Source organism: Anomaloglossus baeobatrachus, chromosome 5, assembly GCF_048569485.1.
Source record: "Anomaloglossus baeobatrachus isolate aAnoBae1 chromosome 5, aAnoBae1.hap1, whole genome shotgun sequence".
NCBI classification, from domain to species: domain Eukaryota; kingdom Metazoa; phylum Chordata; class Amphibia; order Anura; family Aromobatidae; genus Anomaloglossus; species Anomaloglossus baeobatrachus.
The window spans coordinates 547,549,350-547,571,112 of NC_134357.1; the positions used below are offsets into that span (position 1 = coordinate 547,549,350).

At 46.4% G+C, this 21,763-nt stretch overlaps 1 protein-coding gene across 1 annotated transcript in view; it reads left to right on the plus strand.

The window, feature by feature from the left end:
* Window positions 1-21,763, plus strand: part of LOC142312957 (uncharacterized) — a 210,455-nt gene that overhangs the window by 114,247 nt on the left and 74,445 nt on the right. Inside the window, 3 exon segments of the mRNA XM_075351946.1 lie at window positions 4,758-4,809; window positions 21,048-21,192; window positions 21,478-21,726. Of these exon segments, the coding sequence (XP_075208061.1) occupies window positions 4,758-4,809; window positions 21,048-21,192; window positions 21,478-21,726 (446 nt within the window).

Below are 21,763 nucleotides of genomic sequence, written 5' to 3' on the forward strand. Positions count from 1 at the left end.
TACAAAGCCACTTTTTTTAGGGACCACATCACATTTGAAGCGATTTTGAGAGGTCTACATGACACAGAACACCCAAAAGTGACACCATTCCAAAAACGGCACCCCTCAGGCTACTCAAAACGACATTCAAGAAGGTTATTAACCCTTCAGGTGCTTCACAGTAACTAAAGCAATGTGGAAGGAAAAAATGAACATTTTACTTTTTGCAACAAAAATGTTAATTTAGCCTCAAATATTGCATATTCACAAGGGTAGCAGGATTAAATGAACCCCCAAAATTTGTTGGGCAATTTCTTCTGAGCACGCAGATACCTCATATGTGGCGAAAAAACACTGTTTGGGCGCACGGCAGGACTCGGAAGGGAAGGAGCGCCATTTGACTTTTTGAACAGAAAATTAGCTGGAAACGTTAGCTGCACCATGTTGCGTTTGGAGAGCCCCTGAGGTGCCGAAACAGTGGAGCTCCCCCACATGTGACCCCATTTTGGAAACTAGACACCTCATAGCATTTATCTAGATGTTTATTGAGCACTTTGAACCTCTGGGGGCTTCACAAAAGTTAATAGAGTTGAGCCGTGCAAATAAAAAAAAATTTTTTTACCACAAAATTGTTACTTCAACCAGGTAGCTTTTTTTTCACAAGGGTATCAGGAAAAATTGCACCATAAAATGTATTGTGCAATTTCTCCTGAGTACACAGACATCTCATATGTGGTGGAAATGAAATGTTTGGGCGCACAGCAGGGCTCAGAATGCAAGGGGCGTCATTTGACGTTTCAAACGCAAAATTGTCTGGGATAATTAGCGTATTCCATGTTGTGTTTGGATACCCCCTGAGGTGCCGAAACAGTGGAGCTCCCCCACATGTGACCCCATTTTGGAAACTAGACCCCTCATGGAATTTATCTAGATGTTTATTGAGCACTTTGAACCTCTGGGGGCTTCACAAAAGTTGATAGAGTTGAGCCGTGAAAATAAAAAAATTTTTTTTTACCACAAAATTGTTACTTCAACCAGGTAGCTTTTTTTTCACAAGGGTATCAGGATAAATTGCACCATAAAATGTATTGTTCAATTTCTCCTGAGTACAAAGACACCTCATATGTGGTGGAAATCAAATGTTTGGGTGCACAGCAGGGCTCAGAATGCAAGGAGCGTCATTTGACTTTTCAAACGCAAAATTGTCTGGGATAATTAGCGTATTCCATGTTGTGTTTGGAGACTCCCTGAGGTGCCAACACAATGGAGCTCCCCCACATGTGACCCAATTTTGGAAACTAGACCCCCATGGCATAGAAAAAAAAATAGGGCGCACGCACAAATGTTCTGCAAAAAAGGGGGGGGGGACTAGGTGGGATGGAAAAAAGAAGTCCTGTCCAAAGTCGAGTACGACTGCAGGATGATTGCTGATCAGGTACCTAATTGTACATGTTTTGTTTTTGTTTTTTTTATTTGGGGTGCACAAAAAAAAGCAAAAACTAGAGCAACAATTACGTACCTGATCAGCCAATCACGTAGCTGATCAGCACTTGGCGGCAGGCAGGCAGGTGGGGGAGGAGGGGAGGGAGAGGGAGTGGGAGATGCGATTGGGGATAGTTAGATAAGAGCCACGAACAATACTTACAGGATGGATCAGAACAGCGGCAGAATGGGGGGCGGCAGATTGGGTGGCGGCAGATGGGGGGGCAGCGGCATATAAAGGGAGCATCTGTGAATGTGAGACGGTGGCGGCTGGGATAGGGTGGGTGCAGATGGGAGAGGGCGCAGTGGATGCAGGAGCGGCGGAGGATGGGGGAAAGGGGGGGATGAGGGGATGGGAGGGAAGGGGAGTGGGAGGTGAGATTGGGGATAGTTACCCTACAGGATGGATCTAGGCAGCAGGATCACAGGAGATGGAGGCAGCAGATCGGGGAGGGTGAGAGGTGGGAGAGGGAGCGCAGCGCAGATCACGGGGGTGAGAGGTGAGGGAGCGCAGATCACGGGGGAGACAGGTGAGCAGAGCGCAGATCACGGGGGTGAGAGGTGAGGGACCGCAGATCACGGGGGAGACAGGTGAGCAGATGAGCAGAGCGCAGATCACGAGGGTGAGAGGTGGAGGGAGAGCGGACAGCAGATCACGGGGGTGACCGGTGAGGGAGCACAGATCACGGGGGTGACAGGTGAGGGAGCACACATCACAGGGGTGACAGGTGAGGGAGCACACATCACGGGGGTGACAGGTGAGGGAGCACACATCACGGGGGTGACAGGTGAGGGAGCACACATCACGGGGGTGACAGGGGAGGGAGCACACATCACGGGGGTGACAGGGGAGGGAACACACATCACGGGGGTGACAGGGGAGGGAGCACACATCACGGGGGTGACGGGAGTGGTAGCCGACCACGGGGGTGAGAGGTGGGGGGAGCGTGCAGCACATCACGTAGGGGAGGGGGCGAGCAGCACATCACGTAGGGGAGGGGGCGAGCAGCACATCACGGAGGGGAGGGGGTGAGCAGCACATCACGGAGGGGAGGGGGTGAGCAGCACATCACGGAGGGGAGGGGGCGAGCAGCACATCACGGAGGGGAGGGGGCGAGCAGCACATCACGGTGGGGGAGGGGGAGAGCAGCACATCACTGGGGGGAGGGAGCGAGCAGCACATCACGGAGGGGAGGGGGCGAGCAGCACATCACGGGGGGGAGGGGGCGAGCAGCACATCACGGAGGGGAGGGGACGGGCACCGATCACGAGGGGGGAGGGGCCGGGCAGCAGATCGGAGGGAGCGGTGGCACTATGGCAGATGGATGAGGACAGGGATCGCGCAGCACATCACGGAGGTGAGGGGGCGGGCACCGATCACGAGGGGCAAGGGGCCGGGCAGCAGATCGGGGGGAGCGGTGGCACTGTGGCAGATGGAGGGTGGCGGTGGCGGATCGGGAGGCTTTTCGCCGGTTTCATACAGTGGAATGGCAGCGCGGCAACTTCCGGGTCCCATGCTCCGGTCTCATAACAGCATGGGACCGGAGCTTGTCGCCCTGCCATTGCACTGTGTACACTCACTGTGCTGGCGTGCTGCAGGGAAGTGAAGCTGATGGGGGCGGTCGCCGGCAACAGGTCCACTGTTATTGGAGAGATCGGTCACAAGGCCGATCTCTCCAATCAGAGCTACTGGAGCTGGGGGAGGGTGATCCAGTGAGGTCACCCAGCTCCAGCCAATGGCCAGTGCTACAGCTGCAATGGCCAGGGCTGGATTTCAATGTTTCAGTCACTTTAAATGGCTGGAACATTACAGTGGCTGTGATTGGTTGAGCGGCGTTCGTCAGCCAATCACAGCCTCCGTAGGTCCGGGGAGGAGGCACCACCCCTCCTGAGGTCAGGAACAGGTCCCCTCCTCCCTGAATCTGCAGTTTGTGTTAACAGATTGCAGTTACCGGAGGCTCCGGTGCCGCGATTCCGCCATGACGGAAAGATCCGTCCTTGGTCGTTAAGGCCCAGGGCACCATGACGGATCTTTCTGTCCATGGTCGTGAAGGGGTTAAGGACATACGGCCATTTAATCCCTGCTATTCTCTTTTTGAGTCCCTTAAAATCTGCCTTTCTGAAATCCAGCCTTGAAGTCTGAGTTTTCACTGGTCTTCCTCCTCTAGTTATCCAAAACTCTATGATAGCATGGTCACTGCTTCCCAGGGTCCCAGCCACCCTTACCTCCTCAACCATTTCCTCCCTGTTTGTAAGGATTAGATCCAAGGTAGCAGATCTCCTTGTTTTCTCCTCTACCTTTTGGAAGATAAAATTGTCCGCAACAGAGGATAAGAATTTCTTGGAACTGTTACTTTTGCCTGAGAGAGAGTCCCAACAAATGTCTGGATAGTTGAAATCTCCCATGATTACAACATCATATTTTTTTGTGACGTTGGTCATCTGATGTATAAAGAGTTCATCCATATCCTCCGCTTGTTGAGGCGGCCTGTAGTATACGCCTACAATGGTGTTCTTCCCCTTGTTTTCTCCTTGTATTCTTACCCAAACAACTTCCACAGATCTCCCAGTCTCTGAAGCTTCAATCTCTGTGGAGATATAGGATCTTCTAACATACAATGCGACACCACCTCCTCCTCGTTTATTATGTCTGTTTCTTGCAAATAAGTTGTATCCTTCTAGCCTTGTATTCCAATCATGTGTATCATTCCACCAAAACCCGATACTCATTGAGTTCGTGGAGATTTTTTTGCTTATCCCAGAATGCCCTGGGAATATGCAGTTTTTCCTCGCAGGACTCCTCCCCTTGTTTTCAGAAGTCTTCCTTTCAGCTGGACGACCAAAACCCGATGCTCTTTGAGTTCGGCAGCGCCTGAACAGTTGCAGAAGTGGAAAAAAACCCTGACTGAGTGTTAAATGAACAAATAATTATGCTGGGTTTACTAAGTTGAAGCACTTTTTGATAATCAGAGATTATTGGGATTCATTCAGCCTGGTGAGACTATAGGAAGTTTATAAATTCAAAATCTCTTTGTTATTTCGAATCCCTGAAGGGTAGACCCTTTGTTGTGTGCTGCATACGTATCATGCATAAATGTAGGTGTTCATGGAAGAGTAGCAAATAGTAAAGCACTTAACTGCATAATAATGTAGACACTCCCAGTATACACCCAGCTTATCCAGGCCCCTCTAAATAGTTCTCTTTCAAAGCTAAAATCCTACCCCCTATAAAGTTTTTTGAGGGGGGTTTTCCTGGCATTAACTTAGTCATTTAAATAGTATATTCGCTTAATTAGACACCCAATAAATGCAAGTCAGATATATGTAGGTGAAAACCTTGAAGAATTGGTAAGTACAAAATAGAAAGTTGAAACTGCCCATATAAAATAATCAGTATTTTAAAAGTACTGTATCGCGTTTTTTTTATTTTTGTATTAAAAATAGTGATTATGAAATCAACTATTTTTAATACAAAATGAAAATCGCAGCTTATTTAGTTTTTATGTAATTCTAATTTTACTGGAGGCACTGGGGGCCATGTTGGATTTGCTGTGTGTGTAACGACAGTTACACACTCCTTTGTGGCAGCCCCTGTGCATAGAAAACTGCAGTCGTGATCCGACCCCATTCACTAACGTTACAGTGGGCGTCTTTTGTGACCTGGACGCGCCCCCTGGGCTGTCCAGATCACAGCAGAGGGAGGAGATCAGCGCCATCATCGTGGAGCTCACAGCGTATGCTGTTTGCTCCACTATACCCCTGTCAACCGCCGGTATATGTGAGTACGGGCCGCCTACCCTCCCCTGCCCTCCCCTCCCCCCGTTACCATCTGCGATGACATCCCATTTCTCCACTCTCCTCAGCCCCCGCCCCTCCCCCCCGCTGTTACCGTCTCAGATGACTTCCCCTCTCCGCTCTCCCCAGCCACCGCTGTGTGTGTATGTGTGCCCGTGCCCCACTGCATGTGAGTACCGCCGCTGCTACCGCTGATATTGTCTGCACGGCTGTGTATCTAATCCTGTCCTGTGTGATACAGTCTGCTGAGCTGTATATCTAATCCTGTCCTGTATGATACTCCTGCTGTCCTTGGTGACACTTTAGACATTTGTGGTCACCAACAAAATGGCTCTGCACTGTGTCCCTACATAGTTTCATAGTTTTTAAGGTTGAAGGGAGACTCTAAGTCTATCTAGTTCAACCCTTAGCCTAACATGTTGATCCAGAGGAAGGCAAAAAAACCCCAATGTGTCAAATAAGCTCCAATGGGGAAAAAAATTCCTTCCTGACTCCACATCCGGCAATCAGACTAGTTCCCTGGATCAACACCCTGTCATAAAATCTAATATACATAACTGGTAATATTATATTTTTCAAGAAATGCGTTCAGGCTCTGCTTAAATTTTACTAGTGAATCCCTCATTACAACATCATACGGCAGAGAGCTCTATAGTCTCACTGCTCGTACAGTAAAGAATCCTCATCTGTGATTATGATTAAACATTCTTTCCTCAAGACGTAGCGGATGCCCCCGTGTTCCAGTCGCAGGCCTAGGTGTAAAGAGATCTTTGGAAAGGTCTCTGTACTGTCCCCTCATATATTTATACATTGTGATTAGATCCCCCTAAGCCTTTGTTTTTCCTAACTAACTAACCCCAAGTTTAATAACCTGTCTTGGTATTGCAGCCCCCCCCCATTCCTCTAATAATCTTGGTCGCTCTTCTATCTACCTGTAAGATTATGCTATTTATAACCTTCTATACTTTTGCTAACAAGAAATGCATCCATTCCTCTCTTAAATTCATTCAGTGAGTTGGCCATCACCACTTCCTCAGGAAGAGAGTTCCAGAGCCTCACTGCTCTTACCGTGAAGAACCCTCTTCTATGCTGATGTAGGAATTTTCTTTCCTCCAATCGAAAAGAATGCCCCCTTGTTCTTGTCATAGTCCTTGGTACAAACAGATCATGGGAGAGATCTCTATATGGCCCTCTGATATATTTGTACATATTTATTAGGTCTCCCCTAAGTCTTCTCTTTTCTAGAGTAAATAGACCTAATTTTGATAACCTTTCCGTGTATTGTAATGCACCCATTCCATTTATTATTTTAGTAGCCCGCCTCTGAACCCTTTCAAGTTCAGTAATGTCTTTCTTCAGCACCGGCGCCCAAAATTGCACACAATACTCCAAGTGTGGTCTGACTAGTGATTTGTACAGAGGGAGAATGATGTTTTCATCTCGTGCCCCCAGACCTCTTCTAATGCATCCCATCACCCTATTTGCTTTGGTGGCTGCTGCCTGACACTGGGCACTCCAATTTAGATTCTTATTCACTAAGATGCCTAAGTCTTTTTCCATGTCTGATTTCCCCAGCAGTTTCCCATTTAGTAAGTAATCGTAGCATCTGTTTCTCCTTCCCATGTGCATAACCTTACACTTATCTGTGTTAAACCTCATTTGCCATTTTTCAGCCCAATTCTCCAATTTACTCAAATCCATCTGTAGTTGCAAACTGTCCTCCTTTGTGTTAACTACCTTACATAGTTTTGTATCATCTGCAAATACTGATATTTTACTCTGTAAACCATCCACCAGATCATTAATAAATATATTAAATAGTAGGGGGCCCAATACAGACCCCTGTGGCACCCCACTAGTAACCCTGGCCCAATCTGAGTATGCACCATTAATAACCACTCTTTGTTTTCTACCACTAAGCCAGCTACCTACCCATCTACACACATTTTCCCCGAGCCCAAGCTTTCTCATTTTACTTAGCAGTCTTTTATGTGGGACAGTGTCAAATGCTTTACCGAAGTCGAGATAAATGACATCCAATGATTCTCCTCGGTCCATGTGAGAGCTTACATCCTCATAGAAGCTGATCAGGTTAGTTTGACAGGAGCGATCCTTCATAAATCCATGTTGATATGGAGTTAAACAGTTATTAACATTGAGACATTCCATAATAGTATCCCTTAAAAACCCTTCAAACATTTTACCCACAACAGATGTTAAGCTTACCGGCCTATAGTTTCCAGGTTCCCTTTTGCACCCTTTTTTGAATATTGGTACCACATTTGCTAGCCGCCAATCCAGTGGAACAGACCCAGTTTCTATAGAGTCTTTAAATAAAAGGAATAGAGGCCTGTCTATCACATTACTTAACTCCCTTAATACCCGAGGGTGAATGCCATCAGGGCCTGGTGATTTGTCAATTTTAATGTTACTAAGTCGGTTCTGCACTTCTTCCTGGGTTAGGCAGGTCATACTTAATGGGGCATTTACATGATCACTCTGCATTTCCCCTGGCATATGCTTTTCCTGTGTGAACACAGTTGAGAAAAAAGTATTTAAAACATTTGCTTTTCCCACATCGCTTTCTATGATTTTACCCTCATTATTCTTTAAAGGGCCAACACCATCAATTTTAACCCCATAGCGACGGCCTAACGTCTCAAGACGTCGGAAAAACAGGGTACTTATTCTGTTCCGACGTCTTGAGACGTCAGGCCGGAAAAAGCTTGTAGCGCCCCCCAGTGACGAAAAATCTCGGGGGTTTCAGCTACCGGAGGTAGCTGAGACCCCCAAGATTATGAATCGGGGTGTTTTTTTTGGACCCCGTTAATGCGATTGCCGGTATACACCGTATACCGGCGACAACATTAAAAAAAAATAAATGGCCGGTAAAATTGATTTATTTCTCATCTGACGTGATCAAACATGTCAGATGAGAAATAAATATGAGCCCTTAGTGCCCCCAAAGCCCCCGGTACCGGAGAGTCCCCCCACCACCCCTACCCCCCCCTCCGGAAAATCCAAGATGGCGCCGACGCGCGCTGAAAACTGCAGCCGCCGCCGGATCTGCATTCATTTCCCTCCGATCTGAAATGATCAAACATTTCAGATCGGAGGGAAATGTCCTCCCCCTGACCCCTCCTCCGGTACACCGGAGATCTCTGGTCCCCGGAGCCCCCTCCGGTTCTCCAGAGCCCCCTCCCCCCTCCGGAGCGTGGAAGATGGCGGCCGCATTCAGCCTGCTCTTTCTGCCGCATGTGACATGTCACATGCGACAGAAAGGTGTCCCCAGGTCCCCCCCGTCACCCGTCACCCCCCCCCGCCCCCGGTCTTACGTTACCTGGCTGCTGGTGCTCCGGCCCCGCGATCACGCCGCCTCCTTCTTTGAAAGCTGGCGGCGCATGCGCAGACAGCGGCTGTCAGCTGGATCCCTGCTTGCAGGGATGCTGACGTCGCTACCGCACAGGCTGCTGCACTGTGGACCGGGGGAGGGTGAGTATGGTAATCTGCAGCCACACTCCTCACATGGAGAGACTGCTGTTCTAGAAAATGGGGGGTACGTTCTGTGAGCGTGCCCCTCATATTCTAGAATGAGGTTACTGCAGGTTGGACCGGGGCAGTGTGAGTGCAGTATTCTCAGATTACTGCACCCACACTGCTCATGGAGATCTTGCTCTTCCAGAAAATGGGGGATACGTTCCCTGAACGTGCCCCCCATATTCTAGAAGATCCAGAGTCGGCGTGGGACCTCCAAACTGGATTACAGCGATCGAAATTTATTTATTTTCAATAAATTGGTAAAAGAGGAATGTTTCGGGGAGGTTTTTTTTCAAATAAATTTTTTTTTTGTCTTTATTTTTTTCTTTTACTTGACTGGGTTAGTAATGTCGGGTATCTGTTTAGATGCCGTGACATCACTAACCCCAGGGCTTGATGCCAGGTGACATTACAGCTGGTATCAACCCCATATATTACCCCGTCTGCCACCGCACCAGGGCGCGGGATGAGCTGGAGCGAAGCGCCAGGATTTGCGCATCTAATGGATGCGCCACTTCTGGGGCGGCTGCGGCCTGCTATTTTTAGGCTGGGAAGAGTCCAATAACCATGGCTCTTCCCACCCTGAGAATACCAGACCCCAGCTGTCCGCTTCACCTTGGCTGGTGATCTAATTTGGGGGGGACCCCACGTTTTTTTTTTTTTAAAAAAAACGCCTGGGGAGCCCTCCAAATTAGATCACCAGCCAAGGTGAAGCTGTCAGCTGTGGTTTGCAGGCTACAGCTGTCTGCTTTACCCTAGCTGGCTATCAAAAATAGGGGGGACCCCACGTCGTTTATTTTAATTATTAATTTTTTTGGGGGCTAAATACAAGGCTAGGCACCCTTTAGTGCCACATGAAAGGCACTAAAGGGCGCCAGCTTAGAATATGCAGGGGGTGGGACGTTATATTTGTTTGACATCTATCCATTCATCCATTGTAGCATTTTAGGCTGTGCGCCCACAATCGGGATTTGCAGCGTTTTGGGCGCAGAGTGTTTTCCCTGCGTCCATAGCGCTGTGTTGTGCAGTAGAAGCACAGTGGAAGGATTTTTAGAAATCCCATGCCCACTGTGCTTCTCTTCTCCGCAGCATACACTGACCTGTGGTGCAGCTTCCCGAGCCTCAGCATTTTAATTTATGCTGCGGAGATGAGTGTTCTCTGCAGGTAGCATAGAGCTCCACAGCGGCCTGAACCCAAATCGTGGGCATGGGCAGCTGCGTTCTCCCGTGGACAACACTCACATCTCTGCAGGAAGGCTGACACTGTGTACTAGACGCCGTGTCGCTGGATCATGGCCACATAGCCTAAAAGTGAGACATTTGTTGCTACAGCAACATTTTTGTGAAGTACCTGTGGATTCAAAATGCTTACTATACTCCTGAATAAAATCCAGTTTCCAAAATGGGGTCACTTGTGGGGGGTTTCTGCTGTATAGGTACCCAAGGGGCCCTGCAAATGTGACATGGTGCGCGCAATTTATCTCAACTTTTCCAGAATTCAAATGGTACTCCTTCCATTCCAAGCCCTCCCATTTATCCAAACAGAGGTTTTTGGCCACATGTGGGGTATCCCTGTGCTCATAAGACATTGGATAACAACCTGTTGGGTCCACGGTTTGTTGTTGTCTCTTGAAAAAGTGAGAAATTTGATGCTGAAGCAACATTTTTGTGAAAAAAATGAAAATTTTCAATATGGCAACCTAAGCTTATCAAATTCTGTGAAGTATTCGTGGATTCAAACTGCTCACTATACACCTAGATAAAAGCCTTGAGGTGTCTTGTTTCCAGAATGGAGTCACTTGTGGGGGACAGCCACTGTTTAGGCACCTCAAGGGCTCTCCAAATGCAACCTGGCGTCCGCTATTGATTCCAGCCAATTTTGCAGTCAAATTGCACTCCTTCCCTTCCGAGCCCTGCCATGCGCCCAAACAGTTGATTTCCACCACATATAAGGTATCGCCAAACTCAGGAGAAATTGCACAATAAATGTTATGCTGAATTTTTTCCTTTTACTCTTGTAAAAAAAAAAGCTACCTGGTTGAAATAACAATTTTGTGGTAAAATTTTTTTTTTTTTTTTCATGGCTCAACGTTATAAAAGTCTGTGAAGCACCTGGGGGTTCAGGGTACTCACCAAACATCTAGATAAATTCCTTGAGGGGCCTAGTTTCCAAAATGGGGTCACTTGTGCGGGGTTTCTGCTGTTTAGGTACCTTAGGGGTCCTCCAAATGTGACATGGTGCCCGCAATCTTTTTCAGCCAAATTTCCTTTCCAAAATTCAAATATTGCTCCTTTCGTTCCAAGCCCTCCCATTTGTCCAAACAAAGGTTTCAGACCACATGTGAGGTATCACTGCGCTCATAAAAAAGTGGGTAACAAACCTTGAGGTCAAATTTTTGGAATTACCTCTTGAAAAAGTGAGAAAATTGATGCTAAAGCAACATTTTTGAGAAAATTATTAAAATTTTCAATATGACAACGTAACGTTAACAAAATCTGTGAAGTACCTGTGGATCTAAAATGCTCACTATACCCCTAGATAGAAGCCTTGAGGGGTCTAGCTTCCAAAATGGTGTCACTTGTGAGGGGTTTCTTCTGTTTAGGTACCTTAGCGGACCTGTAAATGCAACATGGTGCCCGCAATCTATTTCAGCCAAATTTGCTTTCCAAAATTCAAATATTGCTCCTTCTGTTCCGAGCCCTCCCATTTGTCCAAACAGAGGTTTCTGACCATATGTGGGATATCGGCGCACTCATAAGAAAGTGGGGAACAAGTTTTGTGGTCCATTTTGTTGTGTTATTTCTTCTAAAAGTGAATAAATTTGGGTTAGAGCAACATTTTTAGGTAAAATTTAATTTTTGCTTTTTTTCATTCCACATTGCTTTTGTTCATGTGAAGCACCTGAAGGGTTAATAAACTTCTTGAATGTGGTTTTGAGTACTTTGGGGGGTGCAGTTTTTATAATGGTGTCACTTTTGGGTATTTTCTGTCATCTAGGCCTCTCAAAGTCACTTCAAATGTGATGTGGTCCCTAAAAAAATGGTTTTGTAAATTTTGATGTAAAAATGAGAAATCGCTGATAAACTTTGAACCCCTCTAACTTCCTAACGAAAAAAAATTTTGTTTCCAAAATTGTGCTGATGTAAAGTAGACATGTGGGAAATGTTATTTATTAACTATTTTGTGTCACAGAAATCTCTGGTTTAACGGTATAAAAATTCAAAAGTTGAAAATTGCAAAATTTTCAAAATTTTTGCCAATATTCAATTTTTTTCATAAATAAACGCAAAAAATATTGTCCTAAATTTGGTACTAACATGAAGTCCAATATGTGACGAAAAAACAATCTCAGAATCACCGGCATCCGTTGAAGCGTTCTAGAGTTATAACCTCATGAAGTGACACTGGTCAGAATTGCAAAATTTGGTCTGGTCATTAAGGTGAAAATTAGCTCCGTCACTAAAGGGTTAATCTTTTTTCTGTTTATATAATTAAAGAATAGTTTGGGATTTGCTTTGCTTTCCTTAGCAATGAGTCTCTCAGTTTCTACTTTTGCTAAATATATTTGTTTTTTACACATTTTATTTTTTTCTCTATATATTTTTAATGCTTCCTCGCTGCCTTCTTGTTTTAGCTTTTTAAATGCCTTTTTCTTATTATTCATTGCCCCTTTTACATCCTTATTTAGCCACATTGGTTTTCTCCTGTTCCTAGCCCTCTTATTTCTGTATGGTATGGCTAGCTCGCAGTGGGTGTTTAATACCGATTTAAAAATTTCCCACTTATTTTCTGTGCTCCCATTTTTGAGGACATTGTCCCAATCAATTTGGCGAAGGTCTTCTCTAAGCTGATCAAACTTTGCTTTCCTGAAATTCAGCGTTTTTGTAACCCCCCTCCAAGGCACCTTACTGTCATTGTCTGTTATCCTTTGTAAACACTCAGATTGGGAGGGGGGAGGCGTGCCATCACACACAGGAGAGCAGACTCCGCCCACTTTACTGCAGCTGTAATGTGAGCTTTTTATACAGTTGCATTTCTGTAGGATTTCAGAAGCTGCTCCCCCTAGTGTTTAACAGTGGAAACAGTGGAAAATATTAAACTTTTTAATTTTTTTTTATATTTTGCTCAATTAAAAAAAAAACAATAATATTTAAACAAAACATTAAAATATTATTACTTTACATTTTTTCAGTTATTGAAAAAAAAATTTTTCTGCCGATACATTCCCTTTAACCCCTTCACGACCGTGGGCAGTAAAATTACGTCCTATTTTAACGTGACTTAACGACCAGGGACGTAATTTTACTGCCTAAACTTCATTTGATTGCCATGGCCATAGCAACGGCTTTCAAATGATATCCCCTGCTGTTTCTTACAGCAGGGGACCTTTGCTTGACCCCAGGGGGGGTGGCATCGCCACCCCCCATAGGCGATCGATGTGATTGGCTGTTCAAATCTGAACCGCCAACCACATCGTTTGCACTAATTTCGGCAAAAATAATGCCCGAATTAGTGCGATAATGTGAGATCCTGCTATGATCTATTGTAGCAGCTACAGCAGATCATAGATGGATCTCAAACATGTCGCCCCCAGCCCCTGCAGCACTGATTGGAGCGATCGTGCTATGACGCGCAATTGCTCCAATCAGTGTGCAGTGGGGCGGTGTGATCTGCAGGTGGCCGCCCTCCCCAGGCCTGTGCTGGTCTGGGGACCCTCCCCCAACATGTCTGCAGCGTGCACTGGCTGGTACTTTTGGTACCACGCCACCGCTACTGCCGCCGCAGACGCCGCCTCTGATGTCACCGCTCCTGCTCCAATGGTAAGTATTGCGCTCCCGCGATGGACCCTGCACGCTCCCGTGAAGGCCCCTGCGCACTCCCGTGAAGGCCCCTGCCCGTGCCCCCCCGATCTGCCCCCCTACGCCCCGATCTGCCCCCCGGCATCCCGATCTGCTCCCCACGCGATCTGCCTGCCTCCTCTGTCATCTCTATTCTGCTTCCAAAGTTCCTTCCTTCTGCCTTTGCTTCTCCGCCCCCTCTGCTCTCCCTCTCTGCCCCCCCCTCTCCCCATCCCCCTCTGCAACCCCCTCCCCCCCCCGACGTCCTCTTACCTGCCTTCACGGGTCGCCCGAGGTCTTCACTGGCCCGATCGCATCTGCCTCCATCGCTGGGTCCTTCTGCTGATCTGTCCAACGTCCTGCCTGCTGCTCGTGTAAAGCTGTCCATCTCACTGCCTTCTTGTTCCTCTGCAGTTCCTCTGGTCAGTGATCCTCTTGGTACTGTGAGTATAATTTTTTTTTTCTTGTATCCTGTCCATTTTTACACCTCATCCGTCCGTGCGTCCCGCCGAGTGCTGATCAGGGATGCAGATAACGGATCTGCATCCGTGGTCAGTTTTCAGCGGGACTTTTTTTTCCCATATCCCTGACGCTTCTTGTATCTCACCTGTCCATGCGCCCCGCCGAGCGCTGATCAGTGATGCACATAACGGATCGGCATCCCTGCTCAATTTTTGGCGTGACTTTTTTCCGTATTCGCGATGCTTTTTGTATCGCATCCGTCCATGCGTCCCGCCGAGCGCTAATCAGGGATGCACATAACGGATCGGCATCCCTGCTCAATTTTTGGCGTGACTTTTTTCCATATCTGCGACGCTTTTTGTATCTCATTTGTCCGTGCGTCCCGCCGAGCGCTGATCAGGGATGCACATAACGGATCGGCATCCCTGCTCAATTTTTGGCGTGACTTTTTTCCGTATTCGCGACGCTTTTTGTATCGCATCCGTCCGTGCGTCCCGCCAAGCGCTGATCAGGGATGCACATAACGGATCTGCATCCCTGCTCAATTTTTGGCGTGACCTTTTTTTTTTTCCGTATCCCCAACGCTTTTTGTATCTCATCCGACCGTGCGTCCTGCAGCGGCCAATCAGTGCACCGCGTCTGTGCGTTTGAAAAGTTAAATGGCGTTCCTTCTATTCTGAGCCCCACCATGTGCCCAAACAATTACTTTCCACCACATATGAGGTATCTACGTACTCAGGAAAAATTGCACAATACGTTTTATGGTGCATTTTTTCCTGATTACCGTTGTAAAAAAAAAAAAAAAAGCTACCTGGTTGATACAAAAATTTTGTGGTTAAAAAAAATATAATAATTTTCACGGTTCAACGTTATCAACTTCTGTGGAGCCCCTTAGGGTACAAGGGGCTCACCAAATATCTAGATAAATTCCTTGAGGGGTCTAGTTCCAAAATGGGGTAATTTGTGGGGGAGCTCCACTGTTTAGGCACCATAGGGGGTCTCCAAACGTGACATGGCGTCCGCTAATGATTCCAACCAATTTTGCTGTCAAATGGCGTTTCTTCTCTTCTGAGCCCTGCCATGCGCCCAACAATTACTTTCCACCACATATGAGGTATCTGCGTACTCAGGAGAAATTGCACCATACGTTTTATGGTACATTTTTTCCTGATACCCTTGTGGAAAAAAAAGCTACCTGGTTGAAGTGACAGTTTTGTGGTGAAAAAAAAATTGTATTCATGGCTCAACATTATCAACTTCTGTGGAGCCCCTTGGGGCTCGCTAAACATCTAGATAAACTCCTTGAGGGGTCTAGTTTCCAAAATGGGGTCACTTGTGAGGGAGCTCCACTGTTTAGGCACCATAGGGGGTCTCCAAACGTGACATGGCGTCCGCTAATGATTCCAACCAATTTTCCTGTCAAATGGCGCTCCTTCTCTTCTGAGCCCCGCCATGCGCCCAAACAATTACTTTCCACCACATATGAGGTATCGTCGTACTCAGGAAAAAATGCACTATACATTTTATGGTGAATTTTTTGCCGATAACCCTTCTGAAAAAAAAGCTACCTAGTTGAAGCAACAGTTTTGTGGTAAAAAAAATGTTTTTTCTTTTCACAGCTCAACGTTACAAACTTCTGTGAAGCCCCCAGGTGTTCAAAGTGCTCACCAAACATCTAGAAAAATTATTTGAGGGCTCTAGTTTCCAAAATGGGGTCACTTGTGGGGGAGCTCCATTGTTTAGGCACCTCAGGGGGTCTTCAAACCCGACATGGCGTCCGCTAATGAGTGCAGCTAATTTTGCACTCAAAAATTCAAATGGCGCTCCTTGCCTTCCGAGCACTGCCGTGTGTCCAAACATTTGATTTCCACCACATATGAGGTATCTGCGTACTCAGGAGAAAATGCACAATACATTTTATGGTGCATTTTTTCCTGATACCCTTGTGGAAAAAAAAAGCTACCTAGTTGAAGCAACCGTTTTGTGGTAAAAAAACTTTTTTTTTCTTTTCACGGCTCAACGTTATAAACTTCTGTGAAGCCCCCAGGTGTTCAAAGTGCTCACCGAACATCTAGAAAAATTATTTGAGGGCTCTAGTTTCCAAAATGGGGTCACTTGTGGGGGAGCTCCATTGTTTAGGCACCTCAGGGGGTCTTCAAACCCAACATGGCATCCGCTAATGAGTGCAGCTAATTTTGCGTTCAAAAATTCAAATGGCGCGCCTTCCCTTCCGAGCTCCGCTGTGCGCTCAAACAATTGATTTTTGCCACATATGAGGTATCAGCGTACTCAGGAGAAAATGCACAATAAATTGTAGGGTTCACTTTCTCTTTTCTCCCTTGTGAAAATGAAAATTTTATGGCTAAAGTAACATTTTTGTGTTAAAAAGTAAAATTTTCATTTTTTTCCTTCCACATTGCTTTGGTTCCTGTGAAGCACCTAAAGGGTTAATAAACTTCTTGGATGTGGTTTTGAGTGAGGGGTGCAGTTTTTAGAATGGGGTCACTTTTGGGTATTTTCTCTCACCTTGGCCTCTCAAAGTCACTTCAAATGTGATGTGGTCCCTAAAAAAAATTATTTTCTAAATTTTGTTGGAAAAATGAGAAATTGCTGATGACCTTTGACCCCTTCTAACTTCCTAACGAAAAAAAAATTTGTTTCGAAAATTGTGCTGATGTAAAGTAGACAAGTGGGAAAGTTTATTTAGTAACTATTATGTGTGACATATCTCTCAGATTTATAGGCATACATTTTCAAAGTTTGAAAATTGCGAAATTTTCAAAATTTTCACAAAATTTCCTAAATTTTCACAAATAAACGCAAAAATTATCGGTTTAAATTTACCACTGACATGAAGTACAATATGTCACGAAAAAACAATGTCAGAATCGCCAGGATCCGTTGAAGCGTTCCAGAGTTATAACCTGTCAAAGTGACACTGGTCAGAATTGCAAAAAATGGCCCGGTCATTAGGGTGTTTTAGTGGCTGGGGGTGAAGGGGTTAAAGTCCAGCAGCATTATATTTGACAGAATAGGGGCCAGTAAATATATATCTTTGTACCGTATTAGCCAATCCAAAAGTCTTAAAGGACTCACCAAAGAGGTGATAGAAGGTATTTTATCAAAGGAAATCTAGTACATATGAGGCACCATGATTTACATCAAAGGTCTCAAACATACGGGCCGCATGCGGCCCCAGAGGCTGCTTGTTGTGGTCCGCAGACCCTGTGACGATCGCGGCCCTATGCTGGGAGTCGGCACTGGCACGACTTTACTGCAATTGAATCCATTTGCGGTGCTGCGCAGAGGAGCTGTCTGCTCTATTTATTCCAGTGTCTGCTGCCCGCCAATCAGATACAAGGAGGTGACGTCATACAGCGATGTCACTTCCTTGCATCTGATTGGCAGGCAGCAGCCATTGGTATAGTACAGACACAGTTCCTCTACGCGGCACCGCAGATGGATTTAATTGCAGTAAAGTCTTAGCGGCGCCGACCCCCAGCATAGGGCCGCGATCGTCACGGGTTGCAACTAGTAAGTAAGGTACGTGCTCTCTATTAGAACTCGCTGCGTCCTGAACACGGCGGGTCCTGATCGGCAGGGCCGCAAGTCTCCTCCGTAATGAGACTGCAGCTGCCCATGCCCACGATCAGGTTTCTGTGCGCTGCAGTCTCCTAGCTGTGTTCTGCCTAGGGAGGATGCTTCCACCTCCCCAGCATAAATTCACATGCTGCGGCCTCTGAATGCCGCGCCGCTGGTCTGTTATCACTGCTGGCTGTACACACACAGTGGGCATGGGATTTTTAGAAATCCCATCCACTCTACTTGTACTGTACATAGCAGGGTTTTGGATACAGTTGAAGCATGCTGAATCCAAAACTCTGCAAATACCGTGTTTCCCCGAAAGTAAGGCCCTGTCTTACATTAATTTTACCCCCAAAAGTCCCACCCTGCCTTACTTTCGGGGGAGGCCTTACATTGGAAAAAAAATGACAATCCTCCCCCCTGCAGCCTCCCCATTGTTTGAGATCCGGCATCCACCCCATCCTCCCCCCTGCAACCTCCCCATACAGTGGTTCTGCCCCCCACTCTGCCACCACACACACTGACACATACGGTACCGGTACAGCCCCACACGGCACCCACACACATATCGTACCGGTACCGTACACACACACACACACTGACACATACAGCCCCATACGGCACCCATACACATACCGTACACACACACACACACACACACACAGAGAGAGTTTCGGAACTTACCGTTACTTTCCTTCTGTTTCGATCTCCTCTGCGGTGCCGGGCTGACGATTCGGATGCCGGGGACGCTGGACCAATCGGAGTGAGCCTGCAGGCGGTGACGTCGCGGCTGATTTCGGCCAATCAGCTGCGAGCCGGCTGATTCGGCCAATCAGCTGCGAGCCGGCTGACTGGCCAATCGCAGCTCGAGCTGAGGGCCAATCAGCTGCGAGCCGGCTGACTGGCCAATCACAGCTCGAGCTGATGGCCAGCAGGGAGCCTTGCGGGGGCCATTCACCGGAGGCGGACCACGGGTGGCACGAGACTGGAGAAGGCCTGGATGGAGCGAGGGAACAGCGGCAGCGGTAAGTTCCTGTACTTTCCCCAGGGACCCCACCCATATGCGGCCTTACATTACGCCGCGACCACCACCCATAGGCGGCCTTACATTCCCCGGGCCCCCCGCTACCCTGCCTTACAATCGGGGGGTGCCCTACATTGGCGGACCCCCCCGAAACCCCCACCCTGCCTTACTTTCGGGGGGGTCCTACTTTCGGGGAAACACGGTACTGATCGTGGGCACACAGGGAACGGAGGAGAGGTGTGGAGTTTTTTGGGGGTTTTTTTGCGTACTACTAAAGGATGGGCACAATACTACAGAGCACAATACTGCAAGGAAGGGCACAATACTACAGGGATGGGCAGAATACTACAGGGATGGCCAAAATACTACAGATCACAATACTACAAGGATGGGCGCAATACTACAGGGATGGCCACAAAACTACAGAACACAATACTACAAGGATGGCCACAAAACTACAGGGATGGCCACAATACTACAAGGATGGGCACAATACTACAGGGATGGCCACAATACTACAAGGATGGGCACAATACTACAGGGATGGGCACAATGCTACAAGTATGGCCACAATACTACAAGGATGGGCAGAATACTACAAGGATGGGCACAATACTACAGGGATTGCCACAATACTACAGAGCACAATACTACAAGGATGGGCAGAATACTACAAGAATTGGCACAATACTATAGGGATGGCCACAATACTACAGAGTACAATGCTACAGGGATGGGCACAATGCTACAAGGATGGGCAGAATACTACAGGGATGGCCACAATACTACAAGGATGAGCACAATACTACAAGGATGGCCACAATACTACGGAGCACATGCTTGGCTCCCTCTCCCTGCATGTTGGCACTCTTTACAGAGTTAGCCCACATGCAGGGATTGGCTGCCACAGCTGATCAATAGCGGCACCGTGACTATGGCAACGGTGGCAGTGGTGACGTCACCACTTACCAACCCACAGCCTTTGCTCACTCATTGAGTGATTATACAGCACGGGGAGGAACAGCGTTCTTCCTCGCCCGTGTTTTGTGATATAGCAGAGTTGCATGGGTTGAAGAAGACAGAAGACCAGGATTGTGGAGGGATGAGGAGAGTAATAAAGATGGAGTCCCTAAGTGTGTCTGTGTAATTATTTCTAATAAAGTATTTTTTCTCTGTGTGGTGTCTTTTTTTTTTTTTTAACTGTTTATTGTAGATTCTTAATGGCAAGGTCAAACTTGTCCTGGCATTAAGAATCTCAGGCTTAATACTAGCTGGTAAAACAAATCTGGTATTAACCCCTTATTACCCAGCGTGTCACCCGGCACGAGGGCCGCTGGAAAAGTTGAATACAGCGCCAGAAGATGGCGCTTCTATGAAAGTGCCATTTTCTAGGGCGGCTGCGGACTGCAATTCGCAGCAGGGGGGCCCAGAAAGCTTGGGCCAACCTGTGTTGCGGATTCCAATTTCCAGCTACCTAGTTGTACCTGGCTGGACACAAAAATTGGGCGAAGCCCACGTCGTTTTTTTTGGTTTTTCTTAATTATTTCATGAAATAATAAAAAAAAGAGCTCCCCTATATTTTTGGTTCCCAGCCGGGTACAAATAGGCAGCTGGGGGTTGGGGGCAGCCCGTACCTGGCTAGCATACAAAAATATGGTGAAACCCACTACATTTTTTTTTTTTTTTTTTTAAGCTTTTTGGTAAAAAACTTAAAAAAAAGGTCTTCCCTGGATTTTCCATTGTCAGTGAAGGTAACACCAAGGAGTGTGGGTTAGCAGCCAGTAGCTGCTTGGATTACCCTTAGCTAGCAATAGAAAATATAGCAGGAGCCCACGTATTTTTTTTTTTTATTTTTTTTAAACAACTAAATAAGAAAATAAAAATATGGGCTTCCCTGTATGTTGATTGCCAGACCAGATAAAGCCAGGCAGATGTGGGTGGAAGTCCATTACCGTCTGCTTTATGTGCGCTGAGAATCAAAAATACAGCGGAGCGCATTGTCATTTTTTTTTATCTATTTATTTTTATATAACTATATATTGTGTGTGGATATATATATATATATATATATATATAATATATATATATATATTGCTCTCTCATCAGACCCTACAAGCACCTTAAAGAAGAAATTGGATTGCACAGTTGAGACAGCCTTTATCCGTGGTATCATTCGCAAAGGTGAGCATAAGTTTATGACCACTCCCAAACCAATTACCCTTACTCTCTACTTGGTACCTAAAGTACATAAATCTTTGTCTGTACCTCCAGGAAGACTGATAGTAGCAGGTATTGGTAGTCTAAATGAAAGAGAGTTTTTGAGTACATTGACTATTTTTTACAGCCACGGGTTCTCAAACTAAAATCGTATGTACGGGACACTATGCTTCTCCTACAAAGACTTAAAGATCTGACTATACCACCTAATACAATACTAATCACTCTATATGTGGAAGCATTATATACTAGCATTCCACATATTTTAGGATGTAATGCAGTCGGGTTCTTCTTGGAGGTTCCACGGAACCAACGACGCATCATAATCTTTCTTTTTGAGCTGCTGACTTATGTACTGCATCATAACTTTTTTTTGTATTTGATCGCATGTACTACAAGCAAGTATCTGGCACAGTGAAGGGGGCATGATGTGCCCCATCGCATGCCAATCTATTTTTGGGGTGGTGGGAGGAGCAACAGATGTACCCACAGGAGTATTTCCAACTATGTCATTCAATGGTTCAGATATATTGACGACTTTCTCTTGATATGCTCAGTTCCGGTCCAGTCTTGTCTGGACTTCATTAATGGAAACAACACCAATATGGACAACATAGTCCTGACCTCCTCCATGAGTAACACAGTTGAATACTTGGATGTAGAGTGGTCAATTGAAGACAACAGAATCAAATCTACACTCTTTCATAAACCAACCTCCACCAATAGTCTTTTGCACTTCTCCAGTTTTCATCCACAACATCTGAAAAGAGGCATTCCATATGGCCAATTCAGAGTCAAGCGAAACTGTAATAAATCTGATTTTCATTCACAGGGAGAGACGTT